Source organism: Alligator mississippiensis, chromosome 5 (genome assembly GCF_030867095.1).
Source record: "Alligator mississippiensis isolate rAllMis1 chromosome 5, rAllMis1, whole genome shotgun sequence".
Classification (NCBI taxonomy): domain Eukaryota; kingdom Metazoa; phylum Chordata; order Crocodylia; family Alligatoridae; genus Alligator; species Alligator mississippiensis.
Window position 1 is genome coordinate 185,339,509 of NC_081828.1, and position 18,487 is coordinate 185,357,995.

At 39.2% G+C, this 18,487-nt stretch overlaps 1 protein-coding gene across 8 annotated transcripts in view; it reads left to right on the forward strand.

Moving 5' to 3' along the window:
- The window catches only part of MLLT10 (MLLT10 histone lysine methyltransferase DOT1L cofactor), a 250,625-nt gene that overhangs the window by 122,380 nt on the left and 109,758 nt on the right, over window positions 1–18,487 (forward strand). For all 8 annotated transcript variants that reach the window (XM_059729065.1, XM_059729064.1, XM_019497622.2 and 5 more), the window contains 2 exons: window positions 5,787–6,042; window positions 10,885–11,454. In XM_059729065.1, the coding sequence (XP_059585048.1) occupies window positions 5,787–6,042; window positions 10,885–11,454 (826 nt within the window). The remainder of the gene's footprint in view (window positions 1–5,786; window positions 6,043–10,884; window positions 11,455–18,487) is intronic.

Genomic DNA, 18,487 nt, shown 5'->3' on the forward strand with positions numbered 1-18,487 from the left:
TTAAGGCTCACTCTAAGGCCTATGGACAGGCACCTTTACATAATCCTCAGTAAGAACAAGGTGGGGTAAATGCACAATTAAGGGAGGTCAGCCTTAGAGGCCAAGCCAGGCAGGAGCCACATGGCCACCAGGTGGCTTTACGGCCACCCCTGGGGCTCTAACCTGCCATACAGTCCTTTGAAGATTTTACAGTATTTGAAGATTGCTATCATGTCCTCTCTTAAGCATCTTTTTTGCAAGCTTAACATTTCCTGCAACTTCTCCTTAACTAGTGATCCTAAATTTGTGCCACAAACTCCATCTCTGACTCCTATTATAACGTATATATTTTTAGACAATCAATCTCATATGAAGGTGAGTTTTCAAAGCACTTTGTTACAATCAATACCTTATTAAGGGAACTGCTTATGAGGAAACACTTGGGAAAATGATCCTAAATACATGCCACTTTTTCTGTACCATGGCATAGCAATTTTCAAGACAATCTGAGCTTTCACTTGCAGGTTTTAGAGCACCGTAAAGTATCTACTCTTAGACAAAAAACTGCTTTCAGTGTGAAACTTTGAAAAGTGGAGTCCCTATGCTGTCTTTCATCATAGCGTGTAGCATAGGAATTTGCACAGTGCACATTCTCAGATCTTTGCTGGGGGTAGAACTCAAGGTCATAATTCTTGGATGATGCTCAAGTTCAGTGGCTACTTAATGTTGACTGAAGAACGTAGAGACTGTATACCTGAAAGTAACAGTCCTGCACAGCATGTTCAACTCAGTCTGTAGTAGGCCACTCAGGTTTGACTCAATTTGTGGAGCTACTGATAATTTAAAAAAAAATGCTTGAACCTCTAATAACTTGAAAAATTACTTCCCCTGTGTGGAATGGGTACCAAACACTTAAGTTCAGTCCCCATTGGGTAAGGCCAGTATGAGGTGAATCATTGCACTCAATATTTTGAGCTCCAATAGATGTAAAAAAAATAGAAGATATAAAATTTTACTGTCAGACGCTGTGTTTTGGGTTTTTGTATTTGAGGAAGCACTTGAATAAATGACCTGAAATTTGGGGAACTACAATTACCTCAGTCCCTCATGAGGCACAGGCATCATCAAGCCAGTTTGAGCTTGAATATAGATCGATTTCAAAATAGTTTATAAATCAAATGTTAAACATCTAACAGAATGACCAGGTCCACAATACAAACTTTTGCTATTATAAGAATGTCAATTATGTAGTATGATTTTTTTTATTGCACTTTAGATTAAGCCTTTGGCCAGTATTGAGATGGCAATAACAGAATTAAATAGCTTATTTTGGTAGAGCCAGGGTGTCAAACTCATTTGGCCCTGGGAGCCAGATGCGTGGTGCAGGGCTAGTACATAGGCTAGATTGGGCTCACGGACGCACTCTTCCCTGTCCTGCATGCTGGATCCAGGGCCTGTAGTACTTGCTTCAAAATCAGCGCTACATATGGCACCTGTCCCAGCTGGTCCCAGACTGCAGCACACAGAGTACTCCCCACCTGCTGGCTGGTCCGAACTATGCTGCATATGGTGCCTGTTCTAGTTGGTTTGGGACTCGTGCTGAGTGCAGCACAGGTCATGAACTGGCTGTGTGCACTCCGTGCAGCGTATCCTGGACCAGGTGGGGGTGCCATGGTGCTGCATGCTGGTCAAAAACAGGTGCATATGGCACAGTAATGGACAAGTTGGAAGAGAAAGCGGAGGGTGGTTTCACATGTGGCATGGATCACTATGTGTAGCATGGGGCCTGTGCTTGGGGCCAGTCTCATGGATGCAGCTTGAGGCATCTGAGTCAATACTAGAGGACATATGACAGGGCTTCACAGAGCTGCTATAATTAAAGTACCCACAGCATCACATGCATTCAGTGTCCTATGCTTTCAAATGATGGTGGGCAAAATGGTGGCAGTCGAATGAGCTTTAGTTCAAGTGCCCCCTCCGCTATTTTGATGCGCGGGGACACTGAATACATGTGACACAGAGGCTGCTGGAATGCATTTATTAGCACATGTTGGAACAGGCGCCCAACACATGTATAGGTGCACTTTAAGCCCAACAATCCAGCCAGTTTTCTATCCACCTTACAGTCCATTCATCCAGCCTGTACTTCCTTAGTTTGCAATAGAGAATGTTGTGGAAGAAAATATCAAAAACCTTGCTAAAGTCAAGGTATATCATTTCCAGTGGTCTCCCCACATCTACAAAGCCAATCATCTCATCATAGAAGGCAATTAGTTTGTTCAGGCATGACTTGCCCTTGTAGACTCCATGCTGTCTGTTTAATAACCTTCTACCCAATGTGCTTAGAAATGGATTCTTTGAGGACCCGCTCCATGATCTTTTTAGGGACTGAGATGAGGCTGAGTAGTCTTTAGTTCCCTGGATCCTCCTCCTTCCCTTTCTTTAAAGATGAGTGCTATATTTGCCCTTTACTAATCATCCAGGACCTCTCCCAATTGCCACAAGTTTTCCAAGATGATGGCCAGTGGCTCTGCAGTCACATAAGCCAACTCCCTCAACACCCTTGGGTGCATTGTGTTCAGCCCTATGGATTTGTACACATTTAGCTTTTCTAAATAGTCCCTAACCTGTTCTTTTGCCGCTGACGGCTGTTCACCTCCTTCCCAAACTATGCCTCCAGGTGCAGTAGTCTGGGAGCTGACCTCGCCTGTAAAGACAAAGGTAAAAAAGACACTGAGCACTTCAGCCTTTTCTGTGTCGTCTGTCACTAGGTTGCCTCCCCCGTTCAGTAAGGGACCTGCACTTTCCCTGATCTTCCTCTTGTTGCTGACATACATGTAGAAACCCTTTTTGTTGCCTTAAATGTCCTTTGCTAGCTGCAACTCCAATTGTGCTTCGGCCTTCCTGATTGCATCCCTGCACACCCAAGCAAATACTCTTATACTCCTCCCTAGCGTTGTCCAAGTTTCTACTTCTTGTAAGCTTCCTTTTTGTGTTTTAGCTTGCTAAGCCAAAACACAAAAAGGAAGCCAAAACAGATTAGCTTGGCCCTGCTAAGTCAAGCAAGTCTACTGCTGTACTTGCTAGTTTTCCTGCGCATCATGATGGTTTGTTTCCTGCACTCTCAGTAAGGCTTCTTTAAAATACAAGTCGCTCTCCAGGTGCAGACACAACCTTCCCCATTCGCCCACTAAAGAGCCATCCTGGGCTGTATGCTTATGCCCTGTTGTTGGAGCCACAGCACTTCACACAATTGTGAAATGGTTCCCTGGTGTGACATTTTGGAATGGTTCAGTTATGGGTGTCTGCACCCTATCTTGTAACAGTTGTGAACTGGTTCTCAGTCAGTGACATTTTGAAATAGTTCAAGTGGTATGTGTTTCTGCTCCCTATAGTTAGAAACAGACTATAGGTACCATTCTGATTCGCAATATATGGGAAAATGCAATTATTTCTGAACTTGAGAAGATTAGAGTTTTACATAACACTATTGTTTGTGCTCTATTTCTAAGCATATCATCTTCCTCCTCCAGGACAACTCCAGTATATATTTCATCTCTTGTCAATGGGGAGCAGACCAGATCCAATTTGAGCATACAGTGAGAGTTCATATTTCTATTTACATCATCCCTACCCAGTTTCCTCTCCCTCGCCTATTTGATGCATTAGTGAGGAGTACCAGTGTGTTTTCTTTACATGACCTTTGACCTGTACTAGGTCATATAGGTCACATGCATATAGGTCACATGCGAGAGGGATGGAGAGCTTCAGGACCATCCCAACTAATGCAAAAATTATTGAAAAATGAGATTGGGTAGTTTCTGTGTTGACCTGTCCTGCATAGAAAAGGTTTGTGTTTCTAAAGTAAGCCATGAAGTTTCACCAGCTTGAATCCTGTTGGTCTGTTAAATGGAATTTCATCTCTTTCTAAGCTCACCATGGGAGTCAGTTAAGCAAAATCGTTGATAGTAGTTCAGCAAAATAGTGTCCTACCTACTTAGCCTTGTTTGTATTGAGTGATGAAAACTTGAAAAGATGAAGCAAATTAGTCTGGGAGTATACTGAAAATTGAACTACTTTGGAATCAAAATTATTTTTATTGTGATGGAAAATTTTTGTGTTTCCTGATAGCAGTGTTATTGAAAAGTGGGATAACTTTTTATTGCTGCGTGTATTATTGGAAAAGATAATAGCATACTATGCTATAATCCCTGATTCAGAAAAGCATCCTCATTAGTAGAAAGTACCCATGTTTTAATAGGATTTAAACTCATTATAAGAGCCTTCCTTAAGTATGTCTTTAAAGGCATTCATATTAAGTCCTACCCTGAATCTCAGGGCCTTACCAAGTAAAGAACAAGAAAACAAAATGTACTTGTTATGGAAAATACATAAATAGAGACTTTTCTAAATGTTTAAACAGTATTTATTTTACACTTAGAAAGCTTTGTCAATCAAAAACAAAACAAGTGTTTTACTTCCTTTGTTTTACTTACTAAAGTAAGTAAAATGTAACTCTACTAAGTAATATCACTCACATTTTTTTCCTTTTCCTATTTAGTAAAATACTTCATTTTTATTAGTTTCAAAATATGATTTTGTAGACATAACAGATAAAGTGAAAATAGACATAGATACAAACTATTGAAGATACAAAGATAGCTACCTTTGTCTTGAGTGAAATCTGGGGCTCATCCAAAGTTAACAAATAGTAATAGCTGACTATCATTATCACATTTTCACTGAAAAGCACACCACAAAGGTCATGTTGATTTAACTATCTAACAAATCTGTCAAACTGACTTCATCTGAATCTGATAATTCAGTGCTTACCCACTTCTAATTTCGCATCTAAAACCAGACTTTCTATTTATTCATAATTTTTTCTAGCCTACTAATTTTTTAGTTTTATGAAAAATAAGCATTTATCCTCATAATTTTAAATTATTTGTTGTTACCCAAAATATTTACTTTTGTCAACTCTTATGAAAAGATAGAGTGTGCATGCTAGAGAGGCTGGAATATTAATGTAGGGTGAAATGTATAGCATAAAATGGATGTGCTTTCTTTTAGATATTTCAGATCCCCCTTTTAATATTAGAGATTAACCATTACACATTCTCAGTTTAACATAATTTTGGCATTTTTGGACCACATGTAATAATCCAAACGCTGCCTTCACTGAACAAACATAAATGTGTTCTGTAAAATGAAACTGTTTCAGAACCTTCAGTTTCAAAACTGTGTGTCTGGGTTTATCTTTGTACTCTTTGAGTAATCCTGCGGATTTAAATGAGTCTAACTATATACAATTAAGTATTTATAAATTTGTGGGCTGGTGCCATAATTGCAGAATTGTAGGGGTTTTTATTGCACAAAGGGTGGCAGAAATTGATGTTAAAAAGTGACATTATTTTGATAAGTAGATGTACCAGTGTTTGCTATTTAGCTTTTGATAAATATGGTGACTATGTTGCCATGTATCTAAGTCACCATGTGTCTTCCACTAATTATTAATATTTGATTCTTGCTAGGTGAACTGACAGTTTATACCGTATCTGATCTGAAAAAATTGTGTTAGGAACTGATTTCTGTTCTTTATGTTGTCTTACATACAAGACTAAACATTTTTCTTTTAATTCTTAGAAAAATACTGTGAGTTTGTGAAATTTTCTATGATGATATGACAGATATGTCTTGTTTGTCTTAATATGCTTACTGGTTGATATATAAGGATTTTTTGGGGCATCTAACTGTCTCTTTCCCTTTCCCCCCTCTCCCTTCCTTTCTTTGAATCAAAACGCTAGACCTACACAAGTACTAGCAACAACTCAATGCCAGGCTCCTTGAAGAGGTTGGAGGATACCACAGCTCGATTTACAAATGCAAATTTCCAGGAAGTCTCTGCACATACTTCAAGTGGAAAAGATGCCTCAGAGGCAAGAGGGTCAGAGAGCAAAGGGAAGAAATCTGCAGGTCACAGCTCAGGTCAGAGGGGAAGAAAGCCTGGTGGTGGAAGGAATCCAGGAACAACTGTGTCGGCAGCTAGTCCTTTTCAGCAAGGTATTAATTAATAATTATTCTGCTTTGAAATGCAATTATATTGGTGGATAGAAATTTTGTACTTAAATTTATTCTTTAACCTGAATAAAAATGTTAAAAAATGCATGACTTCAAGAAATACATGTTGCTTTTTCAGAAAAAATGGGTTTCTCTTTGGACAGAGTTGTAACTCTTTTTTTCCCATAACATGCCTTTTTAGATTGTTACACTTTTCCCATAAGCTTTCTGTTTCCAGCAGTTTATAAATGTGCTGAAAAAATAATTCAAAGCTGAAATTCAGCATATAAGGTATAAGCCTAGGGGACATGGTTAAAAATATTAAATCTTTTAAGTGGTGTTGGGGTGATGGTTGTAGCTGTGATGGTTCCAGAAATATGCAGACATTTGTGAGTGATATCTTTTACTGGACCAACTGCATGGCTGGGATAGATATACTTAGACAAGCTTTTGAATGCAGTCCATTCTTCTTTAGGTCCTGAAGTGACCTGAAGAATGCATGTTTTTGGACCAAACACCCTTCTAAAAGCATAACAAATGGCAAAATTTAATATCTTCTATGCTTTAGTGTTGTTGGTTGTAGCCGTGTTGGTTTAAGGGCATAGGCAGACAAGGTTCTTTGGGTAGATGTGATAGCTTTTGTTAGACCAAATAAATAGTTGGAAAAATTGTTCTTTGTAAGCATATGCCTGAAGAAGGGTGTTTGTGCCTGAAAGCTTGCAAAGAACAATTTTTCCAACTATTTAGTTGGGCTAATAAAAGATAACCCCCCGCCCCCCCAGTAAAAAAATATCAACAACCCTGAAGAATGCACTACATGCAAAAGCTTGTCTAAGTCTCTTTCCCAGTCATACATTTGGTCTGGTAAAAGATGTCACCCACAAAAGTCTTTGCCTCTTGCATGAAACATTTAAAATATTAACAGTAATGGCTTTAAGTTGCTGCGTGTAAAAATGAAGTTGAACTAATTACTGTTTATAGCTTTATATTTTAAAATGTATAATATGTTCTAAGATCCCCCCCCTTCCCCGTTGAAAAGTCTTAGAGTACACAGTTTCTTTTAAATATCTAAATACCTTTGATAGCATTTCAACATATCAGGTACAAAATGCTTGTTTGAGAAAGAACATGTAAGATTATAACAATAGAATATCAACTTTACCTGTTAATGCTCTGGCTTTTAAAGATTTGTAATTACTCTACATATATTTTACAGTTTTGAGATATTTTTTTTTTAAGAATGATTACATTTGAAAGCTTGTTAGATGTATTTTTATATATATTCTTTGACTTCTATGTTAAAAGTGAACATTTCTTGTCTAAAGTAATTAAAATTTTAAAGGTTTATTAGTTCCCTGAAGATCTTTCTTGAAGTTGCAGTTTTTATGTAACAAATTTAAAATCAGCATAAAAATTAGATAAATCTTACTTCTTTTTACCTTTCATTTTGTATTTAACTAACCTCCTTTTCTTTTCAGGCTAAAATTTAGACCCAGCAAGTGAGTAACTAACTCGCAGGTTTGCTGAGATACTTAAAGATGGCTGTCCTACTCCTTTTAATGGGAGTTTTTTCACCTTGCTCTCAACGTGTTCTTTATAATTATACAATTTGAATATTAGCAAGAAAAAAAAAAAGGGAAAGCTCTTTTTCCAAATGAAGGTATTATTAAAAATATGTATTAAGACATGAGATTTGTTTTAGGGAAGAACAACATTTTGGGCAATCATTGTAACATTTACTGTCCTTAACAGATTTCTGTGTGTAACATTTTGAGTTGCTTTCTAAGCGTTTCCAAACAGGCTTTACTCTAATGTTTTCTGTAACTAATATTTTTTTTTTATTGCAAAATTAGGGATGAAAATGGAACACTTCTATTCTTCTTAGTAGTCCCATCCCATTGAAGGCAAAAACACTATTTGCATACATACTGTTTATAGGATTGAGATTTCCTAATAGCAGCTTTTCTGGGTACTCCATTAATTTCATAGGCCCCATGTGCCTTTACCTGCATGGGTATAATAGGATCTAATGTGCAATTCACGCAGTTGTGCCTCCTGCCATGTTACACATGCATGGCAAGAGGTGGGATTGTGCATTAGCTCCCATTGTGCCTTTCTGCCAGTTTAGGGGGAGCCCAATCCTCCCCCCCCCGAACTGGCAAGAAGCAAACTCCTGTGGCTGGGATCCCCACCACCCCATTTGAGGGGCTCCCAGCCATGATCCCCCCACCCTGGGGGTGCTGAAACCCTCAGAGGAGGAGAGTTACCACTGTGGCAGTCCTTTGGCCCCGGGAGTTTCACATACTTGTAGGGTGGGGGAATCACCCTTGTGGCAACCCTCTGGCTCTGATAGTTTTCCACACACCTGGGGCCAGGGGGCTTACCACTGTGGTGACTCCTCTGGCCCTGGGGGTTTTCCACACTACGGGGGGCAGAGGAAATATCCCTCTGGTGATTCCTACACCCCAGAGCCCTCTGGGGTTTGTGGCAGCTTTGATCCCCAGGACCTGGGGGTTTCCCACACTCTGAAGCTCTGGGGATCATGTCTACTCCACCCCCAGGGCCCAGGGGTTTTACTCTGGGCATGGTGCTCAGCCTCAGGGGAAACCTGGTACACATGCAAGTTAAAGCTCAATAGCAACCAGCTGTAAAGTTAGTACACATTTTTGACATATAACTTCATAGCTGGTTGTAGTTTTTTATTGTGTGTTGGAGCTTTTTGCACGTGTAGCTTATCTCCAGGTAATTATGCTATTAACCAGTTAATAGTGCAATATCTGTAACATGTAGAGGGGGCATATGTAAAATATATATATTTAAAAATCTTAATTTTGCATTCTTCACACATATGAAACAGATTTGCAATATATTATATTTATGTATCAGCAAAGCTGTTTGTTTCTTAGACTTATATTATTATTTTTTTTAATACTATACAAGTGAAATACAGAATCTGAGAGTGGCAACAGAATGATGTTAAAAATAAAGGTTTTTTAAAAGCACTGTTTTCTGCTTTTCTAACCAAGCTGGTGAGTGCTTAGTATTTTAAGGTATGTTATTGGCTAGTAATGCTAGATTTGCTAAAATACTATATAGTTTTAAAGTATTTAATATGTCAGTATGCTCTTTATACCAGCTGTAAAAACGAAAGGGTAGAAGAAATGTAGATGTTGACAGGTCAGGATTGATGATGGAAACCCTCTATAGCTACTAATTAAGTGACAGGATTATAGTTTATCCTACAATCACTGACTTGACCTAAATTACAAATATTTAACTCATTGATATTTTGTTATGATACCTTAATATTATGTTATTACAAATATATTAATGTTAAAACAACAAAAAAAGCTTTTATCAGTTTCCTCAAAAGTAATTTTGTGATTCTCAAGTATGTTCTGATACAGTCAGAGGAATTCTAAATCTCCTGAAGTTCAGTAAGTTCAATAAGGACAAGTACGAAGTCCTGCACTTAGGCCAGAACAATCCCATGCGCTGGTGCAGGCTGGGGACTGACTGGCTGGGCAGCAACTCTGCAGAAAAGGACCTGGGGGTTACAGTGGACAATAAGCTGAATATGAGCCCACAGCGTGCTCTTTTTGCGAAGAAGGCTAATGGCATACTGGGCTGCATTAGTAAGAGCGTTGCCAGCAGATTGAGGGAAGTGATTAGTCCCCTGTGTTTGGCATCTGGGGTATTGTGTCCAGTTTTGCTGTCCCCCTTCCTTCTCTGCCCTAAAGAAAGGATGTAGACAAATTGGAGAGAGTTCAGTGGTGGGCAACGAAAATGATGAGGGGTCCGGGGCACATGACTTTTGAGGAGAGGCTGAGGGAACTGGGTGTATTTAGCCTGAGGAGCAGTTTAATAGCAGCCTTCACCTACCTGAAGGGCCATTAGGAAAAGGATGTAACTAATGTTTCTTAGTGGTGGCAGGAAGGAGCAATGGTTTTAGATTGCAGCAAGGGAAGTTTAGGTTAGATGTTAGGAAAAAAAATTCTTACTAGAACGGTAGTGAAGCATTGGAAGAAGCTACACAGAGAGGTTGTGGAATCTCCATTTTTGAGGTTTTTAAGATTTGGGTAGTTGAAGCTTTGGCTGGGACGAGGTCGTTGGGGTTGAACAAGATCTTCTGAAGTCCCATCCAACCCGAATTTTCTGTGGTTCCATGATTCTAAATACACTTTCTTCAATGGTCAGTGGCTTTCATTTTGTCCAAAATGTATGTTTCAGAAAACAGAATGTTAAAGCACACATGAGATAAATTTAGGGAATGCAATTTCATGCTTCTCAGACAGTATAAATGAGCCCTAAAGTGCCACTTGAAGCACCTTCTGCCTTTTATGCCCTTCCCAACCAATGAAATATTCCCATCCTTGTACAGAGGATTTTTGCAGGCATTGTAGAACTAGTAATTGCTCTGTACAAACCGGGTTGCAGAGTACCAAGGACAGATTGCAAATTGTCAGGGGTGGGAATTCAGTCCATACTGCTACCATAATTATTCAGGATGGCCACTGAAAGCAGAGTGAAAGTTGGAGCAACATATTCCTACCTTGCACTGGGAGATTGTAGCCATCTTGTTTTTCTTCATCACCTCCTCCTTTTCTATTTCAACTTTGTCTCAAACTCAGGAATGGTGAAACTGAGAATCAGATCTGGCTAAGTGAAAACCAAGAAGCCAATAGAACTAATTCAAGTAAATTACATTTTTTTAAAAGCCTTTCCTTCTTGTTAGTACAAATATTTCATACTCAGTTATATTTTCTAGCCTATCCAACTCTTTCAGCTGATTTAACAGTAGTAGTATTTTTTTAAACCAATCTTTATTTTCCCTTCTTTCTACAGGTAGTTTTTTGGGGACACCTGGCAGTATAAAATCATCTTCTGGAAGTTCAGTACAGTCACCCCAAGATTTCTTGAGCTTTACAGAATCAGATCTACGTAATGACAGCTATGCTCATTCCCAGCAGACTTCATCAACCAAAGATGTACATAAAGGAGAGACTGGAAACCAAGAAGGGGCTGTGAATTGTTTTAGTTCCTTAATTGGCCTCTCATCATCCTCAGCTGTTGTTTCCCAGTCTAAAAATTTTGACAGCTCACCTGGTGACTTGGGTAATTCAAGCATTATTTCAACAGGATACAAGCGAGCTCAGACTTCTGGGATAGAAGAAGAGACTGTAACAGAAAAGAAACGGAAAGGAAATAAGCAAAGTAAACATGGGCCTGGTCGACCCAAAGGAAATAAAAGTCACGAGAGTATTTCCCACCTATCAGTTTCTTCTGCTTCCCCGACGTCATCTGTGGCATCTGCTGCAGGCAGTGCAACAAGTTCTAGTCTTCAGAAATCACCAACATTGCTCAGGAATGGCAGTATACAAAGTCTTAGTGTTGGCTCATCTCCAGTGGGGTCAGGTAGGCTGCTGTTGAATTTATTATTTTGTTGTCTTATCTCAAAACCCATGAGACTTCATTTAGTCTAGAAAACCACAATTCTTAATAAACTTTCAGAAATGCAACATAAGAGTTTAGTTTAATGCTCTTTTTAAAAAATGGAGAAGTAGAAAATAACTTTCATAAAAATAATTTTGTGCCATATGTGCAGTGTTTCCCTATCCTTACGCAGCTGCTGTCAGTTGATCTGATATATCCAATATAGGCCTAATGGTTGAATCTACAAAAGCACATAACTGCATAAAAACTGTTTGGAAATGGCATAATGTAAACTTTAGCCTCGGTAATTAATTTGTGCATGTTATCTAGTTATATGTTTTGTTGCACATACAGAACAAAATTGTTATTAAAACATATCCAGTGTCTTCAGGAGCTGACAGATTGCCCTCAGTTATATTCACTTTCCCTAAATAAAAGTTCTTGAAATCTGTTCATGGAAAAAGGACTTGCTTAAAAATATTTAACAAGCTCTTAGTCGTAATCTTGGGCCAAGACACTAGAGTAACCAGCTCCCACTCTTGTATCTCTCTAAGCTGTTGAAATGGGCTGGTTTATCTTTTGCATCTTAAATGCGTATTTGAATTGGGCCAGAATAGGGATTTTCTTATTCAGGAGCCTGTCTATGGAACAACCTTACCGGGTATTATACTCACCAGAGTTCCCTCTTGTCTTCAAGTCTTCTTTCAAGCCCTATTCTTTCACACCAGCTTTTACTTTTGAATTCTGAGGGTATTTTGTTTTTGTTTTTTCTTCCTTTTGGCTCAATTTTTTGGCTTAACTTTTGGGGTTTTAGGTCCTATTATACAAATCTTTATCATACATGCACAGTACTTCAGATGCCTAGCAATAAGTATTTCCAAAAAATAATTAGAGAAAAAGGCAAATATTGTACTGCACTAGGTAGAATTCTAATTTTTTTTTTTTTTTAAGCGGACAGGAAGTAATAACATTAGGGTCAGAAGAAATTCCTTTAACATTGAAATTACTTGGAGGGGAAGTGAAACTGTGAAGATAAATACTGAGTTATGTTTTTCCAAAACCTACAGAATTTTGCTTTGATCTTGCATCAAGTTCTCCTAATACAGTCTTCATCTCTGTGCAGTTCAACTGAAGCAACTCTCATTTTTAGTACTCTGGTAAATGCGGTGCTAGATTAAAATGTAAGGTTTTGGTTTTAGATTATTTTAATTTCTTCTCTAAAGTGCTTTGATATTAATGGACAAAAACAGTTCACATGCTAAGTGATGTTTGTTGTTGCTTTTACTACAAGCATTTATTTTAGCTACCCAACTTTTTATTCACATATCCAGATCCTAGCTACCCCTGGGAAGTGGTTTTCTCTGAAAGTGCTATGTTGAATAGTAAGAATATGGACAGGAAGTCTATGACTTTGACACAGATGAGACCTGGGTTCAGATCCCTGGTCAGCCCTGTACTTCCTTTTACTATATTTTAATGTTTTATGCCTCAGTGTTTCTTGTTTAAAAAGGCAATACGTCTCTTCTCCACTTCACTCACAGAACTATAGAGTATAAAAATCTTATAATAAATTTGAGGCATTTTGACACAAAATGGGTTTGTTTTATTATATAATTTATTTGTAGTTTAATTAATTTGGGGAAGAATTTTAGCCCCGTTCTAGTCCTTTAATACTGAGTTCCACATATGGGTGTAGTGAAGTCCTCTGGATCAGGAAATCCAGGGGTGGGTAGAGGAAAACAATCCCTTTAGAAAGCTCTGGCAAAGATAGAAGAGCAGGAGGGTATATGTTACGGTTGAGAAGAGCCAGTTACTGCTTCAAGGATTCTCAGTTTCTTTAGAGTAACCCATGGAATTATAGAATCATAGAGAGAGGCTGGAAGAGACCTGCAGAGGTCATCTCGTCCAATCCCCTGCTTGAGCCAGGATTATCTCTATTGAAACCATCCTATACAATCTGTAATCTAAAATGTATATAAAACTATCATGAACTCTGACACAACACAGACCTAACACCCTAACCTGCCATAAATAAAGCAGGGAAATCACAGCAATCAATGTCCTGCTTCTATGAAATGTTGTCAATATATGCTCAAGAGATCCCAGGAAATGGGAATGTCTAACCCCACTCTCCATTACAGAAGAAAGGAAAATAACCCATATTCCATACCAATCTGATCATGGTATAAAATTATTTCCTGATGCCAAATATGGCAGTCAGTCTGACCATGAGTGAAACGGCAAGACCTTCTAGCCAGGAACCTCTGGGCTAAGTTCCAGCAGAAGCTTTGGCACATTCCAATCAAAATCCCCTGCTTTGGCTGCAGCCAGCACCCAGTGCCTTTGAGGAAGGCTTAAGAAATTTGATGCGTGTAGCACAAAGGGAGGGCAGCCAGTAAAGCCAGAAGCATGAGACATACCTATAGTAGAACATAGGCATAGCTATGCCTAGATCATCCCTAACCAGTGACTATTCAGCCTCTTCTTAAACGTCTCCAGTGATGGAGAGTCCATAACTTCCATAGACAGTCTAGTCTACTTCCTCCGCTATTTCAACAGTGATGAAATTTTACGAGATATCCAATTAAAACTCACTTTGCTGCAGCTTCAAGCCATTAATCTGTGTCCTTCTCTCTCTCTTGCTACAAAGTGCTTTCCCTCTTCTTTGTCAGACCTTCAAGTATTTGAAGACTGCTGTCATGTCCCCTCTTAAGTGCCTTTTTGTAAGCTGGCAGACAAGGTTCCTTGGGTGAATTTGATATCTTTTATTAGACCAACCCAAATAGTTGGAGAAAAGTTATTAAGCAAGCTTTCGGGTTCAAAAACCCTTCGTCAGGCTAAGGAAGTGTCAGCAGTTGGTGTGTGCTCTTCCTGGATGGAATGAAAGGTAAAGAAGCCAGGGGCTGGGCTGGGGAGTCAGTTGCCAGGCAGATTATAATGTGTCAAAAATCCAATGTCTCTGTTTAGTCCCTGATCTCTAGTATCCAGGAGGTTGATGAAATGGAGCTCATAGGCTCATCTCTGGGAAGTGTCATGTAAGTTTCCCTTGAGGATCAGGACTGAGAGAGTGGCCCTCCTGTGAGAAATGTGCCCCCAGCAGTAATTGGGTATTTTTGTCTTTGATAGATTTCCGGTATGCGTTCATTCTGGTGCGCAGTTGTTGTTTGGTCTCTCCTACATATTTTCCATCAGGGCATTTGGTGCATTGGATGAGGTATATTACATTTCTGGAGGTGCAGCTGTAAGATGCAGGGATGCTGATGGCTCTGTTGTAGGGTGTAGTAATAGTGGGGGTGGTGGAGATGTGTTGGCAGGTTTTGCATTTCTTGTCCTGGCCCGGTCTGGATCCTTTTGGTGTTTTCTGGGCTTGAGGAAGTTTGCTTTTGGTGATGAGGTTGGTGAGGTTTGGTGCTTGTTTAAAGGCTAAGATGGGTGGCTCTGGGAAGATCTTTTTAAGAATAGGGTCTCTGTCTAGTATGGGTTGCAATTTTTTGAGGATTTTCCGTACAGGTTCAAGGGAGGGGTGATACGTCATAACCAGCGGTGTGCGATTTGTGGGGGGTTTTCTTCTGTACTGCAGCAGTTCTTCACGTGGTATCCCGGTGGTTCTTTCAAACGTGTGATCTACCTCTCTGGAGGAGTGTCCTTGTTGGGTGAAAGCCTTTTTAAGATTGGTGAGGTGGCAATCCCGGGTGTTCTCTTCAGTACAGATGCGGTGGTATCTGAGGGCTTGGCTGTATATCACAGCTTTTTTGGTATGTTTAGGGTGATTGCTGGTTCTGTGCAGATATGTATGTTGGTATGTGGGTTTCTTGTATACAGTGGTCTGTATTTTACCCTTCTGGATACTGATCATTGTGTCTAAAAAGGAGATGTTGGTGCTGGAGTATTCTAAAGAAAGTCGGATGGAGGGATGGTGACTGTTGAATTTTTTTTGTAAGCTGAACATTTTTAGCTCCTTCAGCTGCTTCTTGTATGACTTGCTTTTCAAGCCCTTGATCATCTTTGTTGCCTGCCTTTGGACCCTCTCTAACTTCTCCATGTCCTTTCTAAAATGTGGAGCCTAGAAATGCACACAGTACTCCTGATGAGACCTAACCAGTGCTGAATAGAGGCAGTGTCACCTCCTGTGTCTTGCACCTAATGCTTCTATTGATGCATCCCTAAACCACATTTGCCTTTTGTGCAGATACATCACGCTGTGGACTTGTATTGAGTCTGTGATCTACCAAGACTTACAAGTCCTTTTCCATAGTGCTGCCATCCAGCCAGGTGTCACCATTTTTATATTTGTGTTTTTCATTGATCCTCCAAAGGTGTGTAGTGCCTTGCATTTGTTCACATTGAACTTCATCCTGCTAACCCTAGTCCAGCTTTCTTATTCGTTGAGATTTTTGAATTGCACTCACATTCTCCAATGTATTTGCAGTCCTTCCTGGTTTCGTGTCATCTGCAGACTTGCTCAAGAAGCTTTCTGTGCTAGCATCCAAATTGTTAATAAACATGTTGAACAGCACTGAGCCCAGGACAGACCCCCGTGGTTTCCATTTGAAAACTGCCGTTCTGACATGGACCTGTTAATATTTTTCCTTTGTTTGTGGTTATTGAGCCACAAGCCTTGTGGTCACAAGCCTTAGTATCCACCTTGTAGTAGTTTTATTTAGCCCACATTTACCCAATTTGTTTATGAGACAGTCATGTTGGACCTTGTCAAAAGCCTTGCTAAAGTTCAGATAGACTATCCACAGCATTCTCTTCATCCACCCAAGTAATTACATTGTCAAAGGAGGAGATGCTGTTTGTTTGACACTATTTGTTGTTCATAAATTCATGATGTCTGCTTGGGATCAACTTTGCCTCCTCCAGCTGCTTGCAAATCACCTTCTTAACGATGCGCTCCAGTAACTTTCCAGGTATTGAGGTGAGGCTAATTGGTCTGTAGTTCCCCAGGTCCTCCTTTTTGCTTTTTTAAAGAGGGGCACTACATTGGCCATTTTCCAGTCCTCTGGTTCCTGGCCGTCTCCCACGACTTCATGAAGACGGTTGCCAAGGGCTCAGAGATCTCCTCTGCCAGTTCCTTCAGTATACCAGTTCATGAGGTCCTGCCGAGTTGAATTCATTCAGACCCAACAAAAGCTCTCTGACCATCTCTTTTGTTATCTTCTCCCTCATCTTGCCCCCTTCTTATCCAGATAATCCTTATTAGGTCTGGCTGTAGTTTATTTTTTTGTAAAGACTGAAGCAAAGTAGCTGTTGAGTCGATCCATCGTCTTTCCATCTTCAGTTAGGAGTTCCCCCTTGTTTGTTAATCGTGGATGCACGCCTTCCTTGTTCCTTTTTTTCTGGACATCATACTTTCAAAAACTCGTCTTTAACCTGTTTTGCCAGGTTCTTCATCTCTGTCTTCCTGATTTTGTCCCTGCAGGTTCTTGCTATTTCCTGGTACACGTTCTTGGTGACCTGCCCATTCTTCCATTGCCTGCATGCTTTCCTTTTGTATTTCAGGCATTTTTGCAGCTCTGTGTAGCTACATTGGTCTCGTCATTCTTTTTGCAGTTCTGTTGTGTTGAAACAGTTTTCTGGTTGGGCTTCCAATACTCTGCCCTTTAGAAGCTCCCAGCCCTCATTAGTGCCTTCATCTTTCTGCCTCTATCTTTTAGCTTTCCATGACACCATGCCTATTAACTCCTTGAGTTAAATATTACACTACATTTTAACTGTAGGTAAGAGGAGATAGATTGATTGAGATCATTTTAGTTAACTTAAAAGCTGTATTAGAATACACAATATCAAAGATGCATTTGGATTAATAAAAACAATGCTTTTGTAGCCTTGGATTTAAGGAAGAAACAGGCTTGCTGGCCAGAACTTTTTGTTTTTCCTGGGGATTGAGATGGTTTGCTCAGCTCCAGAGAAGTTCAAATTTAAAAGTTTTAAAGTAGCAGTTTTAATTTTTCAGCCTATGCTCAATATTTATAGTTGACTGGTTCTAGTATTTTAATGAATTAATTGTGGTTTTATTTAATTTTCTTTTGTTTAACTGAAACCTTTAGAACTGGATTAAACTGAATTTTTGTGGACCCTGTAAGGTGTTAATTAGTTGGGATTTATATTTTTATGAAAGCAAAAGGAGCAAGGGAGGCTTTTTTCCTTTTTCTTTTCTATTTTGGGATGCCATTTTACACTGGTTTGTTTCTTTTAACCTTAGTTTATTTATGTTTTGACAAGACTGCATTGCTTTTACAACTTAAGCATTTTGACAAAAATACATTTATTGTAGCAAAATAACATTTAATATATTTGGTTATGTTAATTACTACTTTTAATTATTTTAAAATGAAACTATGATTATTTGGATTACTTGCTGTATGTTTTTATAGTGTTTTTTTCTAGGCTTCGTGCTTTGTTTGATTGTGTTTAAATAAATATGCATGGTTTGTTTATTGCTTTGCTGACCAAGTTAGTTGTTATATCTGTGAAGATTTATGTTACAGTTATTTAGACACAGGCTTTTGAGGCATTTTGCTTAGCTGTATGTACTTCTAACTTTTGCAGCTTTGACTTAGGTTTTTAAAAGATGTCGAACTTTGACAACAACATACCCATGGTTTATGCTGCATAGGCCTTTGTATGGCTTACAGATGAAATTTGCCTTCTTGAAATCTAGCATCCTAATTTTGCTGAGCTCGTGCTTTTCCTGCCTGAGGATCTGGAATTCTATTGTATTGTGATCGCTTCCTCCCAAGTAACCCATCACCTTCATATCCTCCACCAGTTCTTCCCTGTTGGTCAGAACAAGACCCATGATAGATATTCCCCTAGTTGTAGGTTTCTGGAAGAAAGTTGTCCTCCACACGAGTTAGAAACTGTCTTGACATTTTATGTTTGGCTGCTTTGTTCTATGAACTGAAGTCCAGAAAACTGAAGTCTCTCCATCAGTATCATCCCATAGCTTTTGGATAGATTTGTCACCTGCTTAAGTGTGTCCCATCTACCTCCTCATCCTGATTAGGTG